Source organism: Nycticebus coucang, chromosome 5, assembly GCF_027406575.1.
Source record: "Nycticebus coucang isolate mNycCou1 chromosome 5, mNycCou1.pri, whole genome shotgun sequence".
Lineage (NCBI taxonomy): Eukaryota > Metazoa > Chordata > Mammalia > Primates > Lorisidae > Nycticebus > Nycticebus coucang.
The window spans coordinates 110,457,163-110,485,158 of record NC_069784.1 but is presented as its reverse complement, the minus strand read 5'-3'; the positions used below and the strand labels follow the sequence as shown (position 1 = coordinate 110,485,158).

The window sequence follows — 27,996 nt, the reverse complement described above, 5'->3', positions numbered from 1 at the left end:
TCCCTCTTTGATCGTTGCTTTGATCAATTCATGCTTCTGAAGTACGCAACTCTCTGTGGTACCCAAACAGTGATAGGAATATCTCATGAAGAATGCATTTGGTACAGCTGATAAGCATGCAAACAAATATCGTTTATTTTAACTGCAAGAATCCTCCAGCAAGCAAGCATAGCGTAAGGTATGATGAAAGCTGCATTTGAGCACTGCGCTGGAATGCAGCCCCATGGCACTGGGGGGCTGCTGTGCGTTTGTTTTTCAAGCTGTGGCCATTCCACATCACACACTCGGCTAGAGCCAGAACTTAGTAAGCATTTTGGCAAAATAATCATTTGTTAACTGGGAAAGTTTAGGTTTGTGGTTTGCTGGAGTGTGAACTAGCTGCATTTTACTAACATTTCCAGAGAGCAAGGCCTGTTGAAAGGGAGATGTTTCGTCAGCCGTGCCAAAGGCTTGGCACAGATGGGCTAGGGAGTTATGCCATAAGCCAAGGAAAACCATGCCTGTAAGAGGTGGTGATCTTGTTTCTAAGAGAATGTCTGGTGAGGGCTTACTTTCAAATATCTAATTTTGCTTTTTGTGTTTTCCAGCTTACTAAGTCACTTGGACAGCTAATTCTAAGTAAGCAGATTACACTACCGCATTCTTCCAGCTAAAGGACTCACAGATCTAAGAATCCAAGAAAGATGACTAGACATTTGGTATGTGTAGTTTTAGAGATATCCTTGTGTCTGGCACCATCTGTTTCGCCAAAATACCATGAAGGGGCTGCCAGTTCCACTGTTTTATCAGGTATTTGAGAGTGAAACATACTTCTGGGTTGAATTCAAGTTTTATACAAAGATGTTTGCTCATTTTCATTAGATGTTTGTAGAATTATAGGCACCTTATGAATCAAGAGTTGCTGGGGTTTTTTCCATTTAACTGTAGTGAGGGTTGAGTTTAGGGTCTAAAATGAAGTGATAGCAAAAACTTGGATAGAGGGAAAAAGTGGGCTAATAAAGGCACTAACGGGGTTTTGTGGAAGCTCTGATACATATTACACATATATAATAGCTCCAAAAGGTTCAAAGTGTCTACAACAGAGTTTAATATGGGGAAAACTGAACTTCTGCCAATTTGTTCCGTGTATTGCTCTATCAAAATACTGAAAACCATTCCCAAGACATTTGATTGAAGGAAGAGGGAGGGAAAGAGGGAGAGGGAGGGAGGGAGAGAGAGAGAAAGAGAGAGAGAGAAAGTGAAGAAAATAAATAGCTCTTGGCCTTTAAATCTGTGGTCCTTAGCCAGATGTTACCAGTGTAGAACCAAGTCAGGATCAAGTACAGCACTTCTCTAAATCAAAATACGAACGCCTATTAGCCATGTTAGCACAGAGCATAAATTGGAGCCAGACTGTCTGTCTATGGGCCTCTGCCCTGCGTTGGGCCATCAGCTGGAATTCCTGCTCTAGGGACACACTGTAAAAATATCTCTGGAGAGGCAGCAATTATGTATTTTTAAAGAAACGGAGGACTTTTTTTTAAAGGCCTCCAGCTCTTGGAACAGTTATTCCTCTGGGACCTGAAGCACATGTGTAGACGTGTGCACACTCAGACGGAAGTGCAAGTTCATCACAGGAGACAAACCAGCTTTATGAACTGAGGATGGAAACAGTTGCTGGAATTTTGAAACTACATCAACTTCTCTAATCAGGGAGAAGGGATGAAATGAAATTCAGTCACGAACCAGAAGGGAAACCTTACAATTGAGATTTTTATCCATGATGAATAGGTAGTGGGCTTAGAGAGAATTGGGGAATGGTTTCAGAAACATGCTTATTTATAACATATGTAGGTCATTATAAAAGTTGTGAGATGCTCAAAGATCAAGAAACACTAAGTCGGTGAGGATGGAAGACAAGGAAGCCCTCCCAGGACACCGATAAGCCGAGCAGCTGACACTTCCCCGGATGAGTCAGAAAGGGTACCGTCAAAAAACTGCATTTTCTTGGAAGTGAAGTGATGGACCTTCAGACAGTCTATCTTAAAACTTTTGTAGTGACCCAAGTATTTATTGAGTGTCTACTATGTGTCAGTCATGTTCAAATTCTGGGCAGAAAGCAGATAACCAACAAAGCAAAGACCCTGCCCTTATGGGGGTTATTTCATTACTGGATGAGATATCTGATAAAAAGACACAAAACCAAGAAAATGTAAGTGTTTCCGGTGGTATTCGGCTCTATGCAAAACATCGGGACAGGCAGACGCGAGGATGAAGTGGATGAGTGACAATGGCCAATTTACAGCAACTGCAGGGAAGATTCCCTAAGTCAAATGCAAGTGAGAGGCCCCAGCACAATGAACCAAAAGGGAAAATTCAATTTGGCTAGAAGGTGGCTCCTCAAACTTGAAAAGAGTCATTTTAGGGCAGGAAAAGAGAGCAGAGAAAGAGAGCAGCACCGGGAAGGGACATGGGCGCCAAGGGATTTTCTAGGGACAGCACTATCACATGTGCGGGCTGATGGGAAGAAGCCAGGACGGTGGGAAGCTGGGGGCTCAGGGAAAGAGGCCATCTGGGGAGTAGATTCCTGGTTGAGTGAGAGGCAGGGAAGCAACGCACGGGAGGCGTGAGAGACAGCAGAGAGTAGGGCTGCAGACCCAGGGGCCGCGAGGAGAGGAGGGCATTTTCACTTTGATTCTTTTTCTCAGTGAATAAGGGGGAGGTCTGTACAGAACTGGGAGAGCGCTTTGGAGACCTGAAGGGAGGGCGGGCGGGAAGCCCTCAGAGGGATGAGTTCAGCACCCAGGGGTGTGAGCACCCACTACGGCCTGTGGTCACATTCAGCCGTGGAGGAACAGGGGAACCAGTGGGATTTTCTGCCAGGTGAATGTGATGGAGAAACAAAAGAGGAGGATAGAGAGGCTTTAGGCAAAAGTAGGAGCAGGTGGATAGCCATACACCGGGACTGACCTGGGAGGGTGGCGTCTAAGACAGAGGTTCTAACACCTGTGGGTGGGCCTTCCGTAACTGCCGCTGCTCACGCCACATCCCACACCTATTCAATCATATTCTCAGCCGTGGGCTCTCGCATCTGTCACTTCAAAGCTCTCCAGTGATGCCAATGTACAAGCAAGACTGAGAATCAACAGGTGGTGGCCAGAGCCGCATCACTGGCCTCACAGGGCAGCCTGCTAGGAAGGTGGAAGTGCAGACCCTACCCCGGATCTCCCGAACCAGTGTCCAGACTGTACCAAGACTGCCAGTGACAGGACTAGTCTTTGCACGTTAATAGTTAAGAAGCTTCGGTCTAAAAGCTCCGATGGAGAACTGCTGGAACAGTTAGGGAAGACCAGAGTGTGCGCGACCGTCTAGATTCCCAGGAGTGAAGCTTCTGGGCGCATTCAAAGGACTGTCAGATGTGAGCCAGTGGGATCGCTGAGTACAAAGTGGGTCAGTATAGTTTCTTGAAAGCTAAATTTCTCTAGAATTGCTTAAAGTGATGAGGAAGAGTTCATTTTTCCATCTTCACCTCTATAAGGATCATCTGTGAACTTAACGCCAAGGACCAAAAATAATGGATGGCAGCAGTAGTTTATTGTGATAACGTGGCACTGGATGGAAAGAAAAAAAAGTCAAGCTGGTGAGACTGACCCAGGAGGCTGTCCTAGACAGCATAGGGCCCAGGAAAAAGTGGCACGGCAGACATGGTCCGCGGACACACCCCACGCGGCCCCTCTGCGTGTATGGAGAAAGGTGACTGGTGTTGTGAGAAGGCTAACAGGATGGGTGGATGATGATTTAAGGAAACGTAAGAAAGTTGATATAACTGTCTCCCTCTTGTTCTTCAACTTTTTCTTTAGCTCATGGAACACTTGAACTTATAGTTAAACTTCCACAGCATGCTTAAATCATGTTGATAAAAAAAAATAGTAAAAAAAGGAATGTATTTACTGTGCTTTGAACTTCTTTCAAAAATAATTTAATGATTTTTAACAATTTTCACGGCACACCTAAGTTCCTCTTGTGCCACACCAGAGTGCCACGGCACACTGGGTGAAAATCACTGCCCTTCCCCCTCAGGACGTGAGATTGAATCATCATCGACTGAGATAAAAGGGACTGAAAATTTCCAGGCAGTTCTGGGGGCACCTCGAGAAGTCTGTGCTGTTAAGTTATCAGGTTCCATCATCTTTCTTGTGTATTAGCTTCGTGTTGATAAGGATCTTTCCCTTTTCTGTCAACACCACTTTGTAAGGTTGGACTTAAATAAAAGTAAGATATCTGGCATTTTATATCACCTGGAGCCATTCAATTTAAATCTCTAAAATATAGACACAACACAAAGCTCTGAAAGAAGAGACTACGGGTAGCACTGACTCTCGAGCTCCCTAAGGTGGAGTTTGAGAAGTGGCTCTGTCCTTGCCTTAGCTTTATTTTTATATGTTTACATATTATGTGTTTTATATTTGTATATACTGCATTCAGGAGTGCACCATACACACACACACACGCGTCACGTGCATGTGCAGTCCAACACCCTGGGAGCAGTCAGGTAGAGCACAAGGCACATTTTGAGGCTTGCAAATTTGGAACTTACTCCTTTTATATCAATCTACCCAAACCACTGTCTAGTCACCCTGGCATAGTGCTACTTCTTTACAATCCTGAGCTGAGTATCTCACATTGGGAGGTACAACAAAAGACACAAATATAATATGAAAACTTCATGTTATATTTAGAATATTCAGTTGGTTAAATTTCAGATTTTCTTGAAACAAAATAGCTTATGCTCACTGAATGATTATTCTGTGGTTGCCAGCGTGCTGAGTTCTAATGAATTAACTCATTTAACTCATAATCAAATTATGACTTTTATTATTCTCTTCATTTTACATACAAGGTAACTGAAAATCACAAGTGCTAAATCAGCTCCCCAAGGTCACAGCGGTAGTAGGAAAGGGAACTAGAGTTTGACCTTGGGTCCATTCACACTTCAAAGCCAGCAGAGAGGTAATGCCCTTGGTGCTAACACTGCCATTAGAGTTACCTCAGGTCCATGGTTCTAACATCTGATTAATTCCCATCACCTCCTGTTAAATCATGTTGATTTTCTTCAGTCTACATGCACAAAAGACAGTATTTATCTTCATAACTATCCTAGTACTTAAAGTCCAGCTGGTGCTATTTTAGAAGTCGTTTTCTACATGAATGTGTGTAGATTATTTGATATAAAATACTCAATTGAGGGTGGTACCTGTGGCTCAAAGGAGTGGGGTGCTGGCCCCATATGCTGGAGGTGGCGGGTTCAAACCCAGCCCTGGCCAAAAACTGCAAAAAGAAACAAAGAAACAAACAAAAAACCTCACTTGATTTACCCCAATGAACACATTATTTCCCTACCACTGCTCTTATTTAAGATGTTGTCAAAAATGAGCAAACAGTCCAGGGAGCCTGAGTTTTCCTTTCATATTACAAGGCCACCATTCACTTTCCCTTCAGTTTGTTTCTCCAACTTGGGTTATTTCCTTTGTATCTTTACTGTGGAATAACTTTAGAGAATCATAGCTTCATAGCACATGATAGATTAATGCTCTAAAATGAATCAAATCCCTACAGCACAATTTATTTACTTCCCTTTGCCAGTAATTCTCCCCCAAAAGGAATTACTGCAACTCATCAGGTGAAATAACATATACACAATTAATCAGGGAATAGGAATTATCTTCATAAACTCTAACAGATGATGGATGATTCCTGGTATACATCTTGTCAAATTTACAAACTCTCATTTTTAGAGTTTCACAGTGTTGAAAACTATACGCATGCTAACTGGTGCTCAGCTGCAAAACCCATCACCAGCCTCCCAGCACAGAGCTCAGATACCAGCGCACCTCGTTTGCCTCCATGGAAAATGTCCAGGAAGAGTTCTGCTTGGGAAGAGAGGGTGTTGACAATGGAAGAGTCAAGAAGCGATAACACGTGAGAAAGATCCTTGGAAAATCAACATTATTTATTTATAAAGGGAAGTAGAATTCAAAAACAACTTTTTTTACTTAAAACACAGAAGTGAATTATACAAAGGAAATTTATGAGTAAAATGGCCTTCCTATATTACTGTATCTCATGAATTTTATTTATAGAGGTTGTGTGGAAAAATATGAGACCAAAAGAGTATTAAGATTAAGAACCTGTCAAGGACATGCAGGTTCCTCTGGCTATGCCACTTGTGAGCTGTGTGACACAGGACCCATCACACAGGATGGTGGTGAAAGCCGAAGAGAGAACGCATTTCGCGGAAGCCCAGCAAAGTGCCAGGCACTCCACAAAAGGCCAGAGATGGTACTGACAACTGCGGGAGAGAAAGAGGGATACACAGGTGGGTGTGGTCATCTTAGCATAGGGTTTACATCATCAGCCCCCGTAGGTCCAGCTCCCAGACACGACATGGAGGCCACTGCAGCCCCTCTTTGTGTGCCATAAGAGTTAACACTGACCTTCTGCAGGTCTGAAAACATCTGCCTTTAGTCATTTCTCATTTTGGAGAAAGAATACATAATTTTACTCAAGATTCTCTGCCCAGGGAGGTGAAAGATAGTCTTCAAAGCAGAGCGCCATTTTTATATACTTACATTATCCCTTTTTTGTCTATCCAGTAACTGCAGGAAGGAAATGGACTATAAACATTTCAGAGAAACAGATCAGAGGTCACATGACTTGCCCTTAGGCACGGGAGGGCCTTCTACCTGACCATTTCCATTCATGCTTTGCAGTAAAAGCTGAGGCTACCCCGAATCCTTTCTGTCTCATCTGCAATGACCCCTGAGCTGCATGTGGCCACAGCTTCACCAGAGGGGCCTTACTTAGCACTTCTCAATATGCCAAGGATTAGTGGTGCACTGGCTAAAAGGCAATGCCAATTTCCTTACTGATGTTAAGAAAAAAAATCAACAATAAAGTGACTTTTAAAAAACTGTGAATAAGAACCAATAAGTAAAGCAATCTAACTTGTTTTTCACAGAATGAAATAATGGTGTTTTATATTTTAATAAGAAAAAATATATTGCCTAAAAACATGTTTAATTTTCTTAAATTGCCCTGAATAAAAACCTTGCTCAATATGCTCAATTCTAATAAACCTCCTTCCACTCAGCGGAGCATAAAGAACGTGGACTTGCTAGGAAACTGACTTGGTTTCCAATACACTAACCAGCATTTGTCATTTTGCGGACCTTGGTCAAGTTACTTAAGCCCTCATAATCCTGGTTTCCTAATCCTTAAAACTTGTATCATAATAAATGGTAGCAGAATTAAATGGGATAATATTTGTAAAAGTGACCAATAGCAGCTACGTTTTTTTCTTAGTTGTTAATTCACACCAAATATTTTGCTGTGCCCTTCCAGCATTCTATCTCTTTAGCTCTCACTTGCTATGGATGATGTTGTTCCCATTTTACAGATATTGAGGCTAAGGATAATTAATTTGCCAGTGCCAGAAAGTTGTTAAGCATCATAACTTGATTTTTATCCAACTCAAAAGCTTTTGCCATTAACTACCACCCCCACTGCTTCTAAGGTGTAAAATCCAGGCAGTGACAGGCAGTCTACAAACGAAGCTTATCTTCTTCACACCCTTCCAACAGGGACTCGGTTCATTCCATATTCTGCATCACCATCAGGCACTGATTACTGTATCCCATGCTCTATGTCACTGCACTTCCTAGGGCTCACCTCGAGATGAAAAAATATCCCAAGTGTCTGAGAGAAGATAATGTAAATTATTACAACTTAAAAGAGAACTCACACAACAGCCTGCATAGTACCTCACTAACTGTCTTTTCTCATCTTAGGAAATGTTACTTTTATAGTAACTTCCAATAGATAAGTTGGCTAGGCCATGCAAGGTGCTACAGGGCTTTGGAGTCAAAGTTCAGAGCCCCAGTACTGGTATTGGCCACTGACTAGTTGTGTGACTGTCACACGTTTTGATTCCCTCTCTGAGGATGTTTCCCTCATCCACAGGGTGGGGAGAAGGACCTGTCCCTTAATATCGTGTGACGCTTACTGCCTGGCCCTTCATTACATTAAGAAAACGTTAGTTTCCTTCTCCCCCATCCCTTTGCTCCATCCTTTTGGTATTATCTGATGTTTTCACCTTCTGGAAGCAAAGAGAATTCTCTATTTTTTGCATCAGAATGCTCCTTTTTAGGTACTACTTTGAAATAATGAAACCTGTACAATGAGGCGAGTTCTGCACGGCCAGGCAGTTCTCTGGGGAGCTGACATGCCACGCTGAGAGAGGCTGAGAACTTAGCTTTCGGAATTGCTCTTAGACCCAGCTCCTGACTCAACTGAAGAAAGCGGCTCACTCCGTGGTATTTTTGACAAAAAGAAAACAAATATATCTAGCCACATTTTTACCATGTTCTTTATGTATTGCCTTACCAGAAAAGGATGAAGATCGGAAGTCAGGAAATACGGTGAAAATCTAAAGATATTTCCAAGAAGTACCAACACTCATTTTTTCACAATGGGAGTAACATAAATATTTAGGAATAACCCCTACTGGTGACATGAAGGGATCTTTATTTATGTGTCCAAATTAGATTATTCACTTTAAACACTTATCTAATGTGAAACTTAGCTGCACAAAAATAATTACCATCAGTTCAAGAGAATTTATTGAATACTTCTGATAAGCCAATAATATTTCAGAATAAATCCTTTGGATTATTTCCTGGCAATTTTTAGATTGCATACTCCATCAGTAATAGAATTTTCAGTATGCACTCCAAATTTCTGTATAGCAATTTACTTATAATCATGTGCCTTTGTGCTATGGACTGAGTGTTTCTGCTCAAAACTTATATATTGAAACTCTAACCTCAAAGCGATGGCATTTGGATGGGGGGGGCGTGGGAGGTAATTAGGTCATAAGGGAGGGCCCTCATGAATGGGCTTAGTGCCCTTATAAAAAGACACAAGAGCTTGCTTGCCTCTTTTTTCTCTGCCCTCTGTGAGGACAGAGCAAGGTGACCATCCTCTGTAAAGCAGGAAAGCAGGCCCTTACCAGAAGTGAATTTGCTGACACCTTGTCCTTGGCCTATACTCAGCCTCCAGAGCCGCGAGAAATACATGTTTGTTGTTTAAGCCACACGGTATATGGAACTTTTTTACAGCAGCAAAGCAAACTAAGACAATGTGTTTCTAGGAAGTAAATGCATATGAAACAGATAACAGAAATGAGAAGTGTAAGATACATATTTATCTTAGACATCTGTGTGTGTCTGGGTCTGGGATATGTACACATCCTGCGTTGGAGAAGATTTTTAGATGATAATTGTGATGCAAGGACTAAGACTCTTCCTTGCAAATTGTTGTTCACTGGCATTGTTCCCTTCATATCTGTTTAGCAGGCAATGCACATTCACTCACAGTGCAGTTTAGGGAGAAAGATTTGATTGCAATTCACCGTTACGTGTCTAGACACGAAGCTTAACATCATTGCTAAAAACTGCATGCTGTGCTGACATAAGACTACCAGATAATGGGAGTAGAAACACATAAAGAAAGACATAGAGAGGCATTTTTGTAAGTGTGATATGGAAAGGATCCAAAGCTAGAGACAACTTGGACTATAGTTAACGGCAGGTGAGGTGCTCTGAATTGACAGTTATGCCCTAAACCTCTGTGACTGCGTTTTCAGCCAAAAAGCCTGTCGCAGTGGCATCATCCCTGGCGAAGCACTCTTGCAGGTGTAATAACACCGTTCTAAGATGCTTACTGTAAAAACAACAGCCAGAGAAAAAGGTGGGGGGCCTAGCGAGCCCACCTGTCACTGACTTTGTGATTGCAAGGGTGGGGTAGGGTGCTGAGGTGGGGGGTAGGGTGTTATCTCTGTTGCTTTTCTTATGCTTACTAAAGTTACAGAAAATCTTCCATTCATAAATCCAAAGGATCTTCAGACAAGAGGTTACTTGCTTATTTCAAGTGGCATTCCACAGCAACAAATGATGTAACAAATTAATTAAAACAACTTCTTAAACTTCCTGAATGGGATAATATCTGATTTTATAATGTTTTAAAGTCCATTTCAATTAACAAAAAAAATTGTTTTTGTAAAAATTATGAGTGTAAAAAACTTGGTCTTGATGTAGAGAACTCAAGTCATTCTCAAGGAACAAAAAAGAACTCAGTTTCTAAGTAGCTTAGTAAAATTTGCCAGTTCAAATGAAAGAACCAAGAAGCCACTGGGAATAGATAATAAGAGAAAATCTGATAGACTGCCATAAAAACACTTGAGAGTGTTTTTAAATGGCTCTTGGTTTTAGAATGAAATAGAATTCTAACAAGATTTAGAGTAAAACGTCTTGATTTCTTACCTTGCCATACTTCTGTGCATAAGACCCTGTGAGCAGTGAGTGAAAAACAATGATGGTTTCATCCAAATCCCAGACAAACACACGCTGAGGACAAAAAGTAAGTATCAGAAAATGATAGTGTTTAAGAAAACAAATCCCTTTACAATGAGATAGCATCTCCCTTCATCGTTGTATATCGTCTTGATACCATTTTATAGAAAATAATCCTGCTTCATTAATTGTTCTTCAAATTTTCTGACTCTAACTCCAAGGAGCAAGAGTGATAGAAATAATAACTTTAAAAGTCAGAAGTCCTAAGCTGAATAAATTTAGGCAAACATTTACTTGTAGTTAATACCAAAACCAAACATATTTGGATTTTCTGACAGAAGTGTGCTTGAAACCGTGTGCATTTTAAAGTTTCATACCTTATGGATTCATAACATCTTGCAATTTAGGCAAAGAATTAAATTTTTAAAAAAATATTTAAAAGAATCAATAAATAACCACTAAACAGAAATCACAAAACGTGGAGCTTTTGGTAGCTTAGGGCAACCAATGTGTTGTTTGAACCTCTGTGAAGTTCTGAAAAATTTCAAATTATTGAGCATCATTTCCAAGTTAGGTGATTTCATATCTACTTAGGTTTCTAACAACAACACAGACGTTGTGGCCAGGTTGGCTGACATTTCCAAGGGCAGTGATGGGCAAATCTCTCAGAATGGGTCAACGTTCTTACCTTCCCCCCGTGTGCTGGACTCCCCAGCCAAGTCACTCAATTACATCACCTGTCAGGTTCCTGAAGGGATTTAAACTTGCTGTTGTTCTGGTTTAGAAATTTATCTCTTACAAGAGGCATAACATCTGACACTTGGTTTTACTCAATCTGGATATTTAATTTTTTCTTTGCTAAAGTATTTGGTTATGTAAGAAGTAACATATTACAGTTAAGCCACGTTTCTCCTGATATTTTACAGCAAAAATCAACCTGCTTATTAATATAGCTATATCTCAAAAGAGCTCACAAGTAGGAAAAAAGTGACATATACTAAAATTTTCACAGATATAAAAATCTGAATGAATGATAATTTTTTTTCCTGCTTTCAGAGGGCAACCTTGTCTTTCTATACAGATAACTTTCATCTTTTTAAATTTAATGACGCATAGAGATGTCTTTCATTATTGGAGTACTATAGAACACACTGTGTTTCAGAACATTATCCCACAAAGAATGGCTTTATTTAAAAAATTTGTTTGTGCCAAAAGATGCAGTTACTTCAGACCTAGAATTTGCAAAGCAATGTCACTTTTAAGTTGTTATTGTTTTTAATTTTGCCATTGTAATGGATAAAAATCTCAAACCCTGATATGGCTTTTTTTAAGTTTAAAACTTAATAGGACTGCAAGATATATAATCTTCCATTCAATAAAATAAAGCATCGTATTATACTCTTTAAGAATAAGCAGGCATACCTCCAGGTCACTATCAGGAGGTGGGGAGGGATTATTTTTCCGGCCTCTTCCTCTGGACTTAGACCCAGAACTCCTACATGTCCTCTCGTCAAGGTCTTTGATGGGAGTGGAGGGGCTCTGCACGGTATCAAACTCTCCTGTAAATAACATAACTTGAGTCAACAAGAGCACTTCATTTTAAGATCAAGTACCATTCTTCATTATTAATTATCTTAACAAATTCCTATACAATAGAAACTTCCTTATGAGAAAGAAAGATTTATAATCCCAAGTACACAGAGATCTAATTCAGTCAAAAATTTTACAGGTCCCCCAAATCCCTCCTACTTATAGTCTATATGATCTATTAAACCTCAACGTCTTCATATCCCAAATGCCTTCAAAATCCTGTTTGCGCCCTCACCTACACATTTATCTCTATTACAGTTCAGAGAATGAGATGTCTTCTTCTGGATCAATCCCATCTGTCGACTTGTAAGCTTGACTTCCCAGGCCCACCTGCTAGGGGAACATCCTCCATTTGTCAAACCCACTTTCCCTTATAAGTTTAAAAGTCTTCCCCTTGGCCTCATATTTCCCATGTAGACACCTATGTGTTTGCTATCTTCTCTTTTAAATAAATCTCCTTAAAACAACCATGCATAACAGTGTTTCCAACAGAAATATAATGTGGGCCATGAATATAACCACCCATGCAATTTTAAACTTTTAAGCAGTCACATTAAAAAAAAAGATACAGGTAAAATAATCTTATTCATTTGTCATAATTGACTCAATATATGAAAATGTTATTCCAGCATATAATCAATATAAAAGTTGTCGATGACAGGTTTAACATTCTCTTCATACCCAGTCTGTGAAAGCGTATGCATATTCTCCACTTACAGCAGACCTCAATCCAGTAGCCACATTGCAAGTTTTCAACAGCCACTCCTGCCCAGTGGGATATCTGTCTCTACTTTGTCACATGTGATTTATCAAAATCTAGCTTCAGTTCATAAAAAAAGTTAGTAAAAATAATCTTGCTAAGGGTCCCCAATAACTATCTCACTGATGAGTGCAATAGCAGTAGACAGCCTCAGTTCTTATTTTTCTGGGTCTCTGGGCTGTGTTTGATCCTCTTAAACCAGCGGTTCTCAACCTGTGGGTGGTGACCCCTTTGTAACAATGAAAATACATCATGGCATTAGGAAGGTTGAGAACCACTGTGACTTAAACCACCACCTCCTCGGAACCATTACTTGCCAGCTGATACCCTTCACTCCCCCAGTTCTAGAATCTCTCTCTTCTGGGAGACATGGGCTCCTGTCCTTTTCTTATTCCTTCTAAGCTGGTCATTAAGAGTTCTACCTGTTGATCACTGTACTTCTAATTCCCCACACCATTGAGGATTTGAAACTCTCATATATTAATGACATCGCATATCAGGACGCGACCTCAATCTGTATCTCCAACAAGGCCATATCTTTAGTTTCAGATTTTTTATCGAGTGAATGTCTGCACGTTCCAGAGATAACTAAAACTCTGACACATCTAAAGCTTAGTGACAACTTATCTAAGGAGACAGAAAGTACTGAGCAGAGGCAAACCTGTGGGAGGGGTTGTTCAAATAAACTGAGACCACAGTGAGGAACAACATAACAAGTCAAAGAATCAGAATTACTGTGTGATGTCAAGCATTTTACTCAATCTACCTGAATCTCAGGTTCACTATATATCGATGGCTAATAATAGCTACCTTTTTGGATTACTGAGGGATAAATATAATTTATATTTAATTTGATTTAAATCACATGCATAAAATAAAAATATCTAGGAGAGCCATATGGCAAACTACATTAAATTTTAATTACATAATGTTTAAACATAAAGGTGTTATGACTATCATGCTTTATCATTAAATTAAAATAAAATAATCCTGAGGGGGAACCACGCAGTTTTAATCTAAATAAATCTGAACAAACTTAAGCATTTTTTTTCTGAGATATAGTAATTTTTATGTAGATACCTCTAATCACTTTTATTGGTTTTAACATTTTCTTTGGGGAATGCATGTTAGTTGTATGTTATAAGGCAGGATCAAAAAATATGTCTGTACTCTAAATATTATTTTCTTTAAAAATATTGCTAGAAGAGTACATTGCATGGGTCTCTGAGATTGCCCAAGGGAGAGCAAACAGCATAACAGTGAAGATTGTAGGTACAGGATTGAATACAGCCCCATCTTACAGGAAATAATATTTCAGCTTACTATATGCACATAAAACGAGACTCTGCTTATACATGAGCACATACCAACTTTTAAATAACATCCCTCAAAAATTGTCCCATTTCTAATTCTTTTTTTGAAACAAAATTTTCTTAATTGCTATTTCACACAAATTAAATGCTTACTTTCATATAAATTGGTGATTCAAATTAATCCTTGGTTATTAAGCAAGAGTTTAAAAAAAGTTTTTTGGATTATTTCCCATAAACCTTCCTTTATTTTCATTTCATTTTTAGGTGTTATCATCAGGTAGCTTTGATTTTGCCACCACGTAAGAGCTGGAAGGACTAAGACTGGCAAAATCCCAGTCATCATGACCAGTCATGGGAGGTGTTTGCTTATAGATTAGATCTGTAAAGGAGGCATGTGGTAGGAGGAACTCTGCTGTTCCACATGTCACAGCAAGGCAGTGAAAAGAACAGAAGAGGGCAGAGAAACACGGTGGCCATCGTAAGTGTCTGGGTTTAGGGCAGAGAAACACCACGGCCATCGGAAGTGTCTGGGTTTAGGGCAGACAAACACCACGGCCATAGGAAGTGTCTGGGTTTAGGACAGAGAAACATGGTAGCCATAGGAAGTGTCTGGGTTTAGGGCAGAGAAACACGGTGGCCATCGGAAGTGTCTGGGTTTAGGGCAGAGAAACACTACGGCCATAGGAAGTGTCTGGGTTTAGGACAGAGAAACATGGTGGCCGTAGGAAGTGTCTGGGTTTAGGGCAGAGAAACACGGTGGCCATCGGAAGTGTCTGGGTTTAGGGCAGACAAACACCACGGCCATAGGAAGTGTCTGGGTTTAGGGCAGAGAAACACCCTGGCCATAGGAAGTGTCTGGGTTTAGGGCAGAGAAACACCCTGGCCATAGGAAGTGTCTGGGTTTAGGACAGAGAAACACGGTAGCCATAGGAAGTGTCTGGGTTTAGGGCAGAGAAACACGGTGGCCATCGGAAGTGTCTGGGTTTAGGGCAGACAAACACCACGGCCATAGGAAGTGTCTGGGTTTAGGACAGAGAAACACGGTAGCCATAGGAAGTGTCTGGGTTTAGGGCAGAGAAACACGGTGGCCATCGGAAGTGTCTGGGTTTAGGGCAGAGAAACACCACGGCCATAGGAAGTGTCTGGGTTTAGGACAGAGAAACATGGTGGCCGTAGGAAGTGTCTGGGTTTAGGGCAGAGAAACACGGTGGCCGTAGGAAGTGTCTGGGTTTAGGACAGAGAAACACAGTGGCCATAGGAAGAGTCTGGGTTTAGGGCAGACAAACACCACGGCCATAGGAAGTGTCTGGGTTTAGGGCAGAGAAACACCCTGGCCATAGGAAGTGTCTGGGTTTAGGGCAGAGAAACACAGTAGCCATAGGAAGTGTCTGGGTTTAGGGCAGACAAACACCACGGCCATAGGAAGTGTCTGGGTTTAGGGCAGAGAAACACCCTGGCCATAGGAAGTGTCTGGGTTTAGGGCAGAGAAACACCACGGCCATTGGAAGTGTCTGGGTTTAGGGCAGAGAAACACCATGGCCATTGGAAGTGTCTGGGTTTAGGGCAGAGAAACACCATGGCCATAGGAAGTGTCTGGGTTTAGGGCAGAGAAACACCACAGCCATAGGAAGTGTCTGGGTTTCAGTAAATCTAAGACTTCATTCCCATTGATTCTTTTCAAATTACTGAAGGATCCGAAAAGGGCTCTAGGAATCTGGACAAATCATGGACAGGGGTGCTTTGTTTGGAGGTGGTAGAGAGGTAAATGTGTAGCTGTTTAGGAAAACTGTGAAGAGTAGCTCCATTTATTAAACTTTCAGCATGTGTGTCTATATATGTATGTGTATGTATATATACAAGATCAGATAATTAAGTTCATGAACTCATCCTAGAAAATGTGCTACACACTGCCTTGCTCAATATCACTATGGTCACCTTTGAAGTATTCCCTTGGGAAACTCCCCTTGATGCCAGTTCCTAGTCCACCCTTCAAAACCATTTTGGAACTCTTTTTTCTGGAATGACCATCAGCGCTGTCATCATGCAGCACACAAAAACATTCAATGACAATAATGAATGCCACTCAGTAAGGCACCCCCACACATTGACAGGAAGACAGCTGTGAAACACTGATATACCAAGGTTATAAAACCTTACCAAGTTGTTTGCACCATGCATGCTGCCCATACATGGTGACAAGTTGGCAAACTTAACGGCTATTCCAGAAAAAGAGTAGCAAAACTGCTTTGAAGGGTGGCCTACTTGTCAGTGTACAGCTTCCCAAGGAGAGAACCTCCAAGGTGACTGTAGTGATATTCAAAATGAGATCTGTGCCACATTTCTAGGATGAGTTTGCAAAATTAATTTTCTGGCCTCAATATGTTAATTAGCTCCATTTAATAATTTCATAATGTTTCAAAACAAAGCGTTGTAAACACAGTTTTTTGGTTTTGGCTTTTTTTTTTTAGACATAGCCTCAAGCTGTTGCCCTTGGTACAGTGCCATGGCATCACAGCTCACAGCAACCTCCAACTCCTGGGCTTAAGTGATTCTCTTGCCTCAGTTTTCCAAGTAGCTGGGACTATAGGCACCTGCCACAACACCCGGCTATGTTTTGGTTGTAGTTGTTACTGTTGTTTGGCAGGCCTGGGCTGGTTCGAACCCATCAGCTCTGGTGTATGTGGCTGGCGACTTAGCCGCTTGAGCTACAGGCACCGAGCCTGTAAACACAGTTAATGTATACACATACTATACTTTTTTTAAGACACAGGATCTCATTATGTTGCCCAGGCTGGACTCAAACTCCTGGATTCAAGCAATCCTCCTGCCTCAGCTCTGGAGTAGCTGGGACAGGTGCCTGCCATTATGCTTATATATACACAAAATTTTTATTTGTCAATTAAAAATGCATTTAGAAAAGAGTTATATGGATATTATGCAATTCTGTGTTAGGGAGTGCCGAGGAATCTGTTGAAAGAAGTTTGTAGCCGTAAAAGAACACATCCTGCAGAGGGCGTGTGATATGTCCAGGCTCCCCTAACCGTTGCCCAGGTGGAATTGTACTGACCTGTATTCCCTCTGAAGGTGCTATCCTTTCTTCTGATAAAGGGTAAAACAAGGAACTTGAGCTCAACTGGTCATTAAACATTTGTTGACACTTTTTTTTTTTTTTTTTAAAGGAGAAAGCTGTTAATTCTGGTGCCTCTGCCAAGTTTCACTCAGGTAACTGCACAAGGGCACAGGGATGCTGCAGGTGGCGAAAACAGAAACTGGAGGGGCCGTTGGCTGGGATCCGTCATTTCTATCTAAATCCTCTTGTTACTTTCAATAAGATGAGTTAGCTTCCTGTCACGAGAAGTACCAGGGAGGTCTGAGAAGGCTGCTGTGCTCTGCCTGTGAGACTGGGCTTCCTTTCAGAGAGTGAATTGATCTTACACTATTCTTTACATTTCTGGAGCTCTTCTTAAGTTCAATGAACTACTGTGTTGTAATGCTTACTGAGGTTCCAGGGTAAAGCACAATATTGTTATAGGTTACTAATTAACTCCTCTTTGAAGAGGATGAGCTTTAAAAATATCTCTCATCTTCATGGGCTCATCAGTCCTCAAACTCTCCGAATACAAATAAAAAATACCTAATATAAATAAACTTTATATTAAGGGCAAAGAAAACTCTTTACAAAGATAATGAACTAAAATTTCTGTTTCTAATCAGCATGGTAAGTTTTCTTTAAATCCACTGTCAAACTGCCTAGTAAGGTAAAGTAAAATAACTGAATTCTATTCGCCATTTCCAAATAACGGCAGTCATTAACAACTGCCCTAGGCTTTTCTTAACCTGACATTATACATGATTAAATAATTATCCTTTAATCGGAACAGAAATGAATAACTGCACCTTGTAAGTTTTCATATTTAGATCTGACTTTATTTCATTAGGCTTATCTCCAGATCAGAACAACCAGCTGGCTCTTGTTTGTCATAAGTTACGCTTTTATTATAAAAATGTAGTCAACAGTGAATGTTCTATGAGAAAATGTGGATTTAACTATTAGGTTTCTGCTTTAACTCCAAAAGGTAGAACTGGTCTACCAGTTGGGAAATACTTTTCCTGTCCTTGAGCTAAATATATCAGACTCCGTCAATAATAAAGAAAAATTCCACAGTTACAAACTTGTTTGCTTTGGGGATGAATGCCAGATCTGAAGAGGCAACATTAAACTTGAAACTATCTTGACTGCAGGTCAGAGGTCACAGAATTCTTTAAGGATGCAGGCAAGTGTGTTGTTACGATTTGGGGAGAAAAATATAGATAGAAGTTGAAATAACTTCTTTAAATTCAACAAAAAGTCTAATAAAATCTTAAAATTACGTCAAATTGTATTTGTTGGCATCAGCAATGAGTGGAAACTTGAGGAAATAGCAGCCTTCAGATAGTGAATATGAGAATGCTACCTGTGAGTGAATGCGCCACATCCGAAGTCACACATTCAGGATATCCCCCTGCCTGCATGTAGGATTTTTAATATGAATAAAATAGCTCATCTCAATGTTAATTATTTTTTAGCTAGCAGAAAGGAAGATTTGTGTCTTTCTGTGGAGAAACTTTATTGTGATCACAGGGAAATCTGCAAAAAACAGCCTTTTACTTCGAGCTTTCCCCAGAATACAGCATAGTTTAGCACACAGACGGTTTTCATTCATGTCTAGCATTCAGTCCCTGACACCTGATGATCAGATACTTCTAGCGCCTTGTTTTTAAACAGACTTTCCCTACCTCGTTTTACCCCAAACAGAAACCATTGAGAAAAACCTTCCAAGGTATAGTAAGAGTTTGTCAATATTCTCCCTACCTAAAATATCTGCATTGTTCATAAAGCAAGATTCTGAAATAATTCATTTTTGAATTAAGGTAAAGTTCTTTGATGAAATGCAAGGATTAACTAAAAGAGGATCAGGACAGATTTGGAACAGGTGATTTAGGCTGAGACTAATGTGCCCCAGGGCACAATACTTCTGAGCATTTATGGGCTCAAAAAATGCCCTCAGGGCTTCACTCTTCTAAACCTAGTCCAGGGTACCAATGCTCAGGGAAGCAGAGATAGTTGAAAAGCCTAAATAAGAAATTCTAAAAGGACAAGGACCAGAAATTCAAAGGGGCTATATGTTTGCATGTAAGAGGATCTAAAGTAAGGCACAATAAGAAAGAAACTGAAAAGTAAGGGCATCAAAGGAACTTTCTTCTAGACTATTTCCCCTCAGTCTATAGTTAGAGATGATAGTCAGAACGGGGAACCTAAAATAATGAATGTTGCCATTTCATCCATTCATGATCTAAACATATCTTGGCTGTGAAAAAAGTGCTGAACTCTGTTATGTTCCATTGCTCTGTATTGCCCCGCTCTAGTTCCACTGCTTCTTCTTTATGTTCAAATTAGTTCACTTGTGGATATGCCCCATATTATTTACCATTTCCCTTTCTCAGCACTCATCCACTGATGCAATTATCTGCCTGGTCTTTGTCTTGTGCGTTAAGTGGAAGCTACAGGAGTGCAGAGAGTTCATTCACGTTTCCAGCACAGTGCTGATAACTAATAGGCATGCAATAAGTAATCATTTACTGGCACTGAATCATCTTGGCCTGCTGGTCCAGCTGTAAAGAATTTATAGACTTGTGACCCAGTTTCCCTATTTTCTTTCCCTTCTGAAGCTGGATAAAAAAGAAGCAGAGATAAATTTGGATCTTGCAAAGAACTGAAGGTAGAAAAATGTACTTCAACACATTAATAATATCTACAAAATTTTTAACCTCAATATTTTCTTCCTTTTTGTTTTTCTGAGAGAGCGTCTTTCTCTATTGCCCAGGCTGGCATGCGGAAGTGCAGCCATAGCTCACTACAGCCTCAAACTCTTAGGTTGAAGCAATCCTCCTGCTTCAGCCTCCCAAGTAGCTAGTAACTTGGCTGGTTATTATCCTCACTTTTTGTAGTGATTTTCAGAGTTCCCTGTATATTCTGGATACAAGTAATTTATCAGACATATGTTTTGCAACTATTTTCTCCCACTCTGTGGCTTGTCTTTTTATCAATGTAATGGTGTCTTTTGAAGGGCAGAAGTTCTTAATTTTATGAAACCTAATTTTTTCTTTTCCAGATTATGTTCTTATTGTTCTATCTGTAAAATCTTTATATGCAAGCCAGGGTTACAAATATTTCTTCTGTTTTCTTCTAGAAGCTTTATAGTTTTTAGTTTTTATGTACAGTTTTCTGATCCATTTTGAGTTAATTTTTGCATATGAGTTAACAGTTCATATTCTATTCTCTTTTGCATATGGATGTCCAATTGTTCCAACGCCTTTTGTCTATTCATTCTCCATTCAACTGCCTTTGCACCTTGGTCAAAAATCAGTTTTCCAGTACATGTATGAGTCTATCTCTGTACTCTATTGTTCCATTGCTCTGTGTATCTATCCTTTTGCTAATCCTGCACTTCCCTTGAGAACCATACTTTATAAATCTTCAAATAAGGTAATGTGAGTCTTCAAACTTTGTTTTTATTTTTCAGAGTTGTTTTGACTATTCTAATTCCTTGTGACTTTTTTTAAAAAAGAACCATCTCAATATTTTCTACAGAAGTCCTGGAATTTTGATTGAGATTACAATAAATTAATGTTAAACTTGCTTTTAACTTTAAATACTTTGGTCGTGTCAAATATGTTAAGCAAATACAATCCCAACAGAAATACAGCAAGCTTCAGGTAAATGAAACAAACAATGGATTTTAAATATGCTCTGATCAAAGACATTAACCTGTCTACCAGTGATCCCATGAATGGAGGAGTATAGGAAATGTTCAGTGGCTAGCAGTACTGACTACTCACACAGTGTGGAGAAGTTACAGAGTCTCTCCAGCATAAAGGAAATATTATCAGTTATAATCAAGGAAGATGATATTAAAACCTTTTTTTTTTTTTGAGACAGAGTCTCATTTTTTGGTAGAGTGTCCTGGCATCATAGCTGACAGCAACCTCAAACTCTTAGATTCAAGAGATCCTCTTGCCTTAGCCTCCCAAGTAACTGTGACTACTGACACCTACCACAATGCAAGCCTACTTTTTCTCACTTTTAGTAGAGATGGGGGTCTCACTATTGCTCAGGCAATCCTCCCGCCTGGGCCTCCCAGGGTGCAAGGATTACAGGCGTGAGCCACCACGCCCAGCCCCTTAAAGTTTTTTTCGTTACCAAAAATTTGGTTGAAGATCCATTCACTTTTTATTTCCATACACATAGGTATACTCTCATTTTGAAATTAAAATCTCCTAACTGCCCCACATCTAAAAGAAGGGTTTCCAGTGGGCACTTTCAGCCATGTTTTTCAGAGTTCCATTTCCTCCGTATTATTAGGTGCTGCAGAACATATGAAATTATTTCACCTGGGGGAAGATCCGTACCTGGTTGGCCGGGCAGTCCCGGGAGCGACTCCTGCAGCTGATAGGTGGAGGCGGAGGACGCGCCGTCGGCTGTGTTGTTTGACGTCATGTACGCGCCGTACGTGGACGCGGAATAGTACTGAGCATACTGGTTTTGGCCAAAGGCTGTATAGGATGGATAATCCTGAAATAATAATCGAAATGTGTGCGTTTAAAACAGAAATCTGCCCTGTAGTATGTGCCAAAGAAAACCAATCACAATGGCAATGGAAACACTAACATTCAGTTCTGTTTATTCCTAGGTCCCCAGCTTTGACGTGATCCAGATGAATGGAGATAGCTTGGCAGGTGTCTTTTCCTATCCACATAAAGAAGAACTACCCAGCTGGTTTTACAAACCAGGTCCAGTACACAAATTTCAAACTGCCTAAAGCTTGTATACGCAACTTTGCTCCTTATAATTGCTCACCCAAGGATTTACATCATAAGGACCTATATATACATAAGGACCATATGTTTAAAGAGCAGAGGAGATGGAGTCAGTTCTTTCCAAACCAATCAGTTCTTATACATCTCCTATCATCGCCAGCAAGGGGGGAGCAAGGACATACCCCCTTTCACACAGACCTCAATCTGTATTTTTGTGATTTTTTTGTTCCCCTTACCGAATACCCTTGATAATTTGTTTTCTTGGCAGATGGTAAAGAGCAAATAAAAGAAGATGACAGAGATTTTTTTTTGTTCCCCAGCCTCTTACCAACTATTTGTCACCTAAGACCTGAAAACTTAAGGTTTTCAAATAATTTAGTTTCTCTCCTTTGTTACCGAGAGAAATGAATGCATTGCATTAATTCCTCTGAACTTCCTTTTATTAAAAAATTTTAAGAACTTTAAAATAATAAGAATGATCCTTCAAAAATCCTTGTACAGATTAAGATGATAAGCAAGGATCTGTTATGATAATTGGTGTTTAATGTATCTAGCACGTTTTAGTCTAAAATCTTATCAGTGATGACAGATCCTTGGACAAGATTAAAATCCCCTGATGAGACATGTTCTAAAGAAAATAAAAGTCCAACATTTGATATGGTTTCCCAAAAAAAGGAAATTATCTATACAAGTAAATGTGTGTATTATCAGACAAGATGAAATAATACAGCAGAAAGCTAAAATTCTACTAGTCTGTTAATTGTGGATCTGAGGTTCCCTACTTACTCCTACCTGTGAGCCAAGAGAAAACCCTCTTATCAATATCTGAACAAGATATTGTTCTGAACAACATATTCTTCTCAGAATGAAATGGTGATAGCAGATATTTCGTAGTGCTTACTTTGCGTCAAGAAACTGTTCTAAGGGCTTTGAGTAGATTATTCATTTAATCCTCACAACCTCCTCTGTGATGTTATCACTTTCATTTTACATTGTAGGGAACTAAGGCACAGAGTGGTTAAGTGATTTGTACAAGGTAACACAGCTAGCAAGTTTCAGAGCTGGAATTTGAACTCAAGAGACCTTAATTCTAGCCTCTCTGGGTTGAAGCTCTCTGTTAACCTGCTAATGTGCTCAGAGGAAGATGAAGTTACATATTGGAAGGTCCAGGCTACTAGCCTCTGGGAAATAGAATGTTTGTACTCAAATCTATCTTAAAGATTTTCCCCTTCTCTTTATTTCCACTATCATCCCCTTATTTGAGCTTCTTTCGCTTCCTGTTGCAGTCAACAAACTTGTTTTCTAATTTATCTCTTTGTTTCTATCTTTTTTACTTTCTCCAAAGGCTCTCAAAACATTCAGGGGTCCTCAAACTACGGCCCGCGGGCCACATGCAGCCGTGTGATTGTATTTGTTCCTGTATTTGTTTCTTTTTTACTTCAAAATAAGATATGTGCAGTGTGCACAGGAATTTGTTCATAGTTTTTTTTTTTTTTTTTTAAACTATAGTCCGGCCCTCCAACGGTCTGAGGGACAGTGAACAGGCCCCCTGTTTAAAAAGTTTGAGAACCCCTGAATTACATGATGCTACCCTCCTGCTGAAAATCCTTTCATAGCTTCCCAATGGGCTTGGAATAGAATCCAAATTCCCAGTTGCACACCACAGGGCCCTAGTGAGCAGACCTCTGCCTCTCTGCTAGGGTATGTTCCCCACCGTCCCCTCAGTCACTGACTACAACTCAAGCTGTTTTTGAGCTCAATGACACAAAGTGTCTTCATACCTGTTGGTTTTGTGCACACTGACTTCTTTGCCCGAAACATCTTTCATTGTCATCTCATTCTTTACCTAACTCTTAGAAGTCTTGGCCTAAATGTGGCCACCATAGAGGAGGCTTCCACAAAACCTCCCCTGTTCAAAATGATACTTCTATTAATATTCTAATTGTCTTTCCTGTCCCTTCAGGCTTTCTCACTCTGCATTTATTTGTGTCATTACTGGTTTGTTGCCTGCTCCTCACAGTAGGCTGTAAGTTCCATGAGGTAAGAATCAGACTGATCCACCCCTCCCCCAATTTACAGACAATTCCTAATACTTAATAGGCACTCCCTAAATATTTGCTAAAAGAATAAACTGGTGCTCACATCGGGCTCCAAAATGTAGACTGCATTTTATATTGCATCCATTGTATTTAAGTCTTCAGATAGAACTGGATCTGTTTTATGATTAAATCTTTATAAAATAAATTTTCTTCTCCTTTGTGAATCTTTTTTAAATCCCTCCAAATAGAGTGAAGTAGTTCTTCCTTTATACTACGACTCTGCCTAGTGTATATTTCTATTACATTAGTTATTTCCCACCTCTGTACATATTAGTTTTCATGTCTGTTTTCCCAGGAAGAGTGTTTTCTTCTACAGAGTAGGGAAAAAAACATAAAAATAAAAAGTAGGGAACAAGGACTTACTATTATTGACTTTTTGGGGCCTAGTCAAAAATCCAATGTATAGCAAAGTGCTCAATAAATGTCTACTGAATTGATAAATGAGTGAAATTAAGCTATCGAAAATTCTCAATTTTTAAAAATAAAACAGAGGCTTTGATTATTTTCTAAATAATGCCAAATTATAATTTAATCCTAAAAAATTATCATTCCACACTTCTTTAATAATCAATATTTCCTTCTGTCTTTTGTTATATTTATGAAATTAAAATAAGGCAATTAATAGAATTCCTTTAGTAAATCCAGAGAGCAAGTGCTCGTGCAATATAAAAAAGGCCAGGAAAATAATGTATTGCAAGCCCAGAAATCAGCTTCCCTTTAATCTCAACTACTCTAAACATGATTGAGAATCAAGAAATAAGGACAAAACATTCTGGAGTGTCAACATATACCACAAATTCATCTCACTTTGAGCTGACTCAGTCATTTGGGGATATTCACTCACAATTCTAACAAAACAGATTTTAAAACTCATCAAAATATGAAGAAAACATGATCAGGAGAAGGACTAAATTCTATTAGACACAGGCACAGTGACAAAAGCAAAATGTTACAGCTGTAGGGAAAAAAAGAACCAAATATTTATTAAAAGAAAATCATAGAACTAAAAAATAAAATTAGTTTTGAAAAGCCAATAATAGTTCTAGAGGCCTTTTGTATAGTTATAAGTGATACTTTTTAGAACTTAAAATGTCATAAAATCCATAGCAATATCCTGTGATTGATTTTCATTCAATCTATTAACTAATATTTATTGCTTTTGATTATTCAGCCATTAAAAAAGATGGAAACTTTACAAGTTTTACATTTACCTGGATGGAGCTGAAACACATTCTTCTTAGTAAAATATCACAAGAATGGAAAAATAAATATCCAATGTACTCCATGCTAATATGAAATCAATATGTAAACAATTATGTGCTCGTATGAACAATAAAACACAAACATAGTCTACTACAGGGCGGGGAGGGGAGGAGGGGAAGGGGTCTGAGGATGATTGACAGAAGGAGGGAGGGCACAAGTGGGGAATCTCACTTAAGATGCACATTGTGAGGGTGTATGACATGCTCCCTGGGTGAGAGCTCCTTTATAACTGGAACTTTACCCTGAAAGGGAGAACTATGTAATCTAAAAATTTGTACCCTCATATGAATTTGACCTTGTTTTTTTTTGTTTTTTTTTTTTTAATGTTTTTATTGTTGCAGTTTGGCCGGGGTTGAGTTTGAACTCACCACCCTCAGTATATGGGGCCAGCACCCTACTCACTGAGCCACAGGCACCACCCATGAATTTGAAATAAAGAGAAAAAATAAAAAAAATTCTTAGATTTTATTAAAAAATTACTTTTAGTGTAATTTAAGATAATAGAAAATATCCAACGCATTTCCTAATTCCATGCCCAATGATTAAAACAGCTGAAGCTTAAATGCTTAATGGGCCAACTTTAGCACTCAAGAAATCTAAAACAGTCAGAATAACACACATTCCAGGAATTCTGGGTAGCTAAATTTTTATTGTCCTGACATGCTACCTTAATCTTAAGAAACCTTATTCTGAAAAGGTATACACTTATATAGGAACTTGAAAGTACTCTTAATAATCTGAAACAGATATAAAAAGCATAAATACAAAAAGCTACTATACCTGTTGTGAACCACTGAAATTCGTTGAATTGGAAACTGAATTATTTGCATAAATAGTAGATGATGGTGCAAAACTAGAACCTAGAGGTAAAAAAACAAACTGGGTTTAAAAAGTGTTCCTTGCAAAACAATAAAAAATATTTCACATTGTAGAATTCAGTGAGAGAAATAAATTTTGAATTTTATTAGGGAGGCAGTGAAATTTGAAGTTGAGTGATTAATATAGAAAATGTGCTCAGCAGTGTCCTTCTTGTAACAACTGCTAAGCCCTTTCCTAGTGTATCTATTGGGCTAAACAGAAGCACATGGGAAGAGTCTTCATTAGAACCGAGGCTAACATTTGAAGGTGAAGTGTTTGAGCTACTCAAAGAACCAAACCTTCCACAGACTAAAACTACTTTCAGGAAACCCCTGGAACTTTCAAATCATATCAACTGCATTTTCATACAGAAATCACTTGAGCTAAACATTTGGATAGTGTTATTAGCCCTGGAAATAAACACACAGAACCCATTTAGAATTGCAGCTGACAGCTCTCTGTATTTCTGTTTCCCTATGTCCTTTGTTTAGAGTAAATAGGGTTCAGATTCAGAGAGAACTATTTCTCTAAAACTCTACTACAAGGTCTATTATTTAATTACTTTTTCAAATTAGGGCAAAAACAAGTGCTCTGTCAATTACAGATTTAAAAAATGTCTTTATGGAATGTCTTTGTCAAGGATTAAAATGAAAGACTATTAAAGAAGGCGGTAAAACAAGCATTTTTAGCTAGCAATTGATTATGTAACCAATGCAACTGAACTGGCCTGAAATAGCCCATATGAAAGTATTTGGGGGGGAAAAAATGAAGAAGTCTCTATGCTCTCTGTCACATTGCTAACTGAAGCTGCGTGGCTCTTTGTAGCTACAGCTTGCATGCAAATATGTTTCTATCTACAATCCAGGTTAAAAAAAAATTTTTTTGTTTCAGCCAAAAATGTCTAAATAATTATTTCATTTTAGTCAATGGACCAAAATGTTAATACCGGTTGGTTTAGAGAGCCCTCAATTTGTGGCTATCATATAGACAAAAGGGCACAGAGCAACCAGCTTTCGATGTTTTTACTATGTCACTAAAATTCTTTCAGTAACGATTACATACAGACAAAACACAATTTTGAACAGGAGTCAAAAATAAGAAAAAATTTTAAGTGATCCTATCTAGAGGACCAGGGCAGGGGGTGGGATGCAGATTATATAAACAGTACTATTAAGAAATACGTGGGGGACAGAGAGGTTTTAGAAACGAACAACTTAAACCCCCCCCCCCATCACTTCATAATAAATGAAACTCAAAAAAGAGCTAATTTGCCTTTAAATATAACCAAATCAGCATTACATACTTAAGGAATACTGAAAAGAAACTACTGGTTTGTGCTGTGAATCTCTGAAAACGCTGAAGTAGACACCAAACATGTAACTGACCCGGTGTCTGCCTTGGAGGTTGCTTTGCTTAGACATGGTTTCCTGCTGATGTTATGCAGCTCAAACTTAAAGTACTTAAATTTGGTATGGGTCATGTTTCTTGATGGATATTCAACTATTTTCACCCTGTTCATCATGTTTCTGCCTAGTTATTTGCCTTTTCTTAAAAAATTGTGTGGACTGTGATCAAGTTTAAAATTCTTTGTCATGACCAGAGAGTCAGTGTTAGTCTGAAGACAGAGAGCCTCATTCAAAGAATGAGTTCTCCCAGAGCACGTTCACCTGTGGTTACCTACCTGGCATTTGGTAAGAATAAGGTGTCTGGCCTGGCTGTGGGGTAGAAAACCCTGGGCTGTAACTGAGGCAGCCACTCTGTAATGGGGACTGAGTTTGAGAAAGTCCGCTTTCTGTCTTGATGGCTGGCAACATCACACCCAAATCTGTTTAGAAAAGGCAATAATCATTTCATTAGTAAGATGATCT

The 27,996-nt window shown here is 39.4% G+C and overlaps 1 protein-coding gene across 7 annotated transcripts in view; it reads right to left on the bottom strand.

Moving 5' to 3' along the window:
* Window positions 1-27,996, bottom strand: part of EYA4 (EYA transcriptional coactivator and phosphatase 4) — a 257,652-nt gene that overhangs the window by 23,315 nt on the left and 206,341 nt on the right. For all 7 annotated transcript variants that reach the window (XM_053592554.1, XM_053592555.1, XM_053592560.1 and 4 more), the window contains 5 exons: window positions 27,810-27,953; window positions 26,051-26,130; window positions 21,501-21,663; window positions 11,811-11,947; window positions 10,359-10,442 (listed from right to left, as the gene is read on the bottom strand). In XM_053592554.1, coding sequence (XP_053448529.1) covers window positions 10,359-10,442; window positions 11,811-11,947; window positions 21,501-21,663; window positions 26,051-26,130; window positions 27,810-27,953 — 608 coding nt within the window. The remainder of the gene's footprint in view (window positions 1-10,358; window positions 10,443-11,810; window positions 11,948-21,500; window positions 21,664-26,050; window positions 26,131-27,809; window positions 27,954-27,996) is intronic.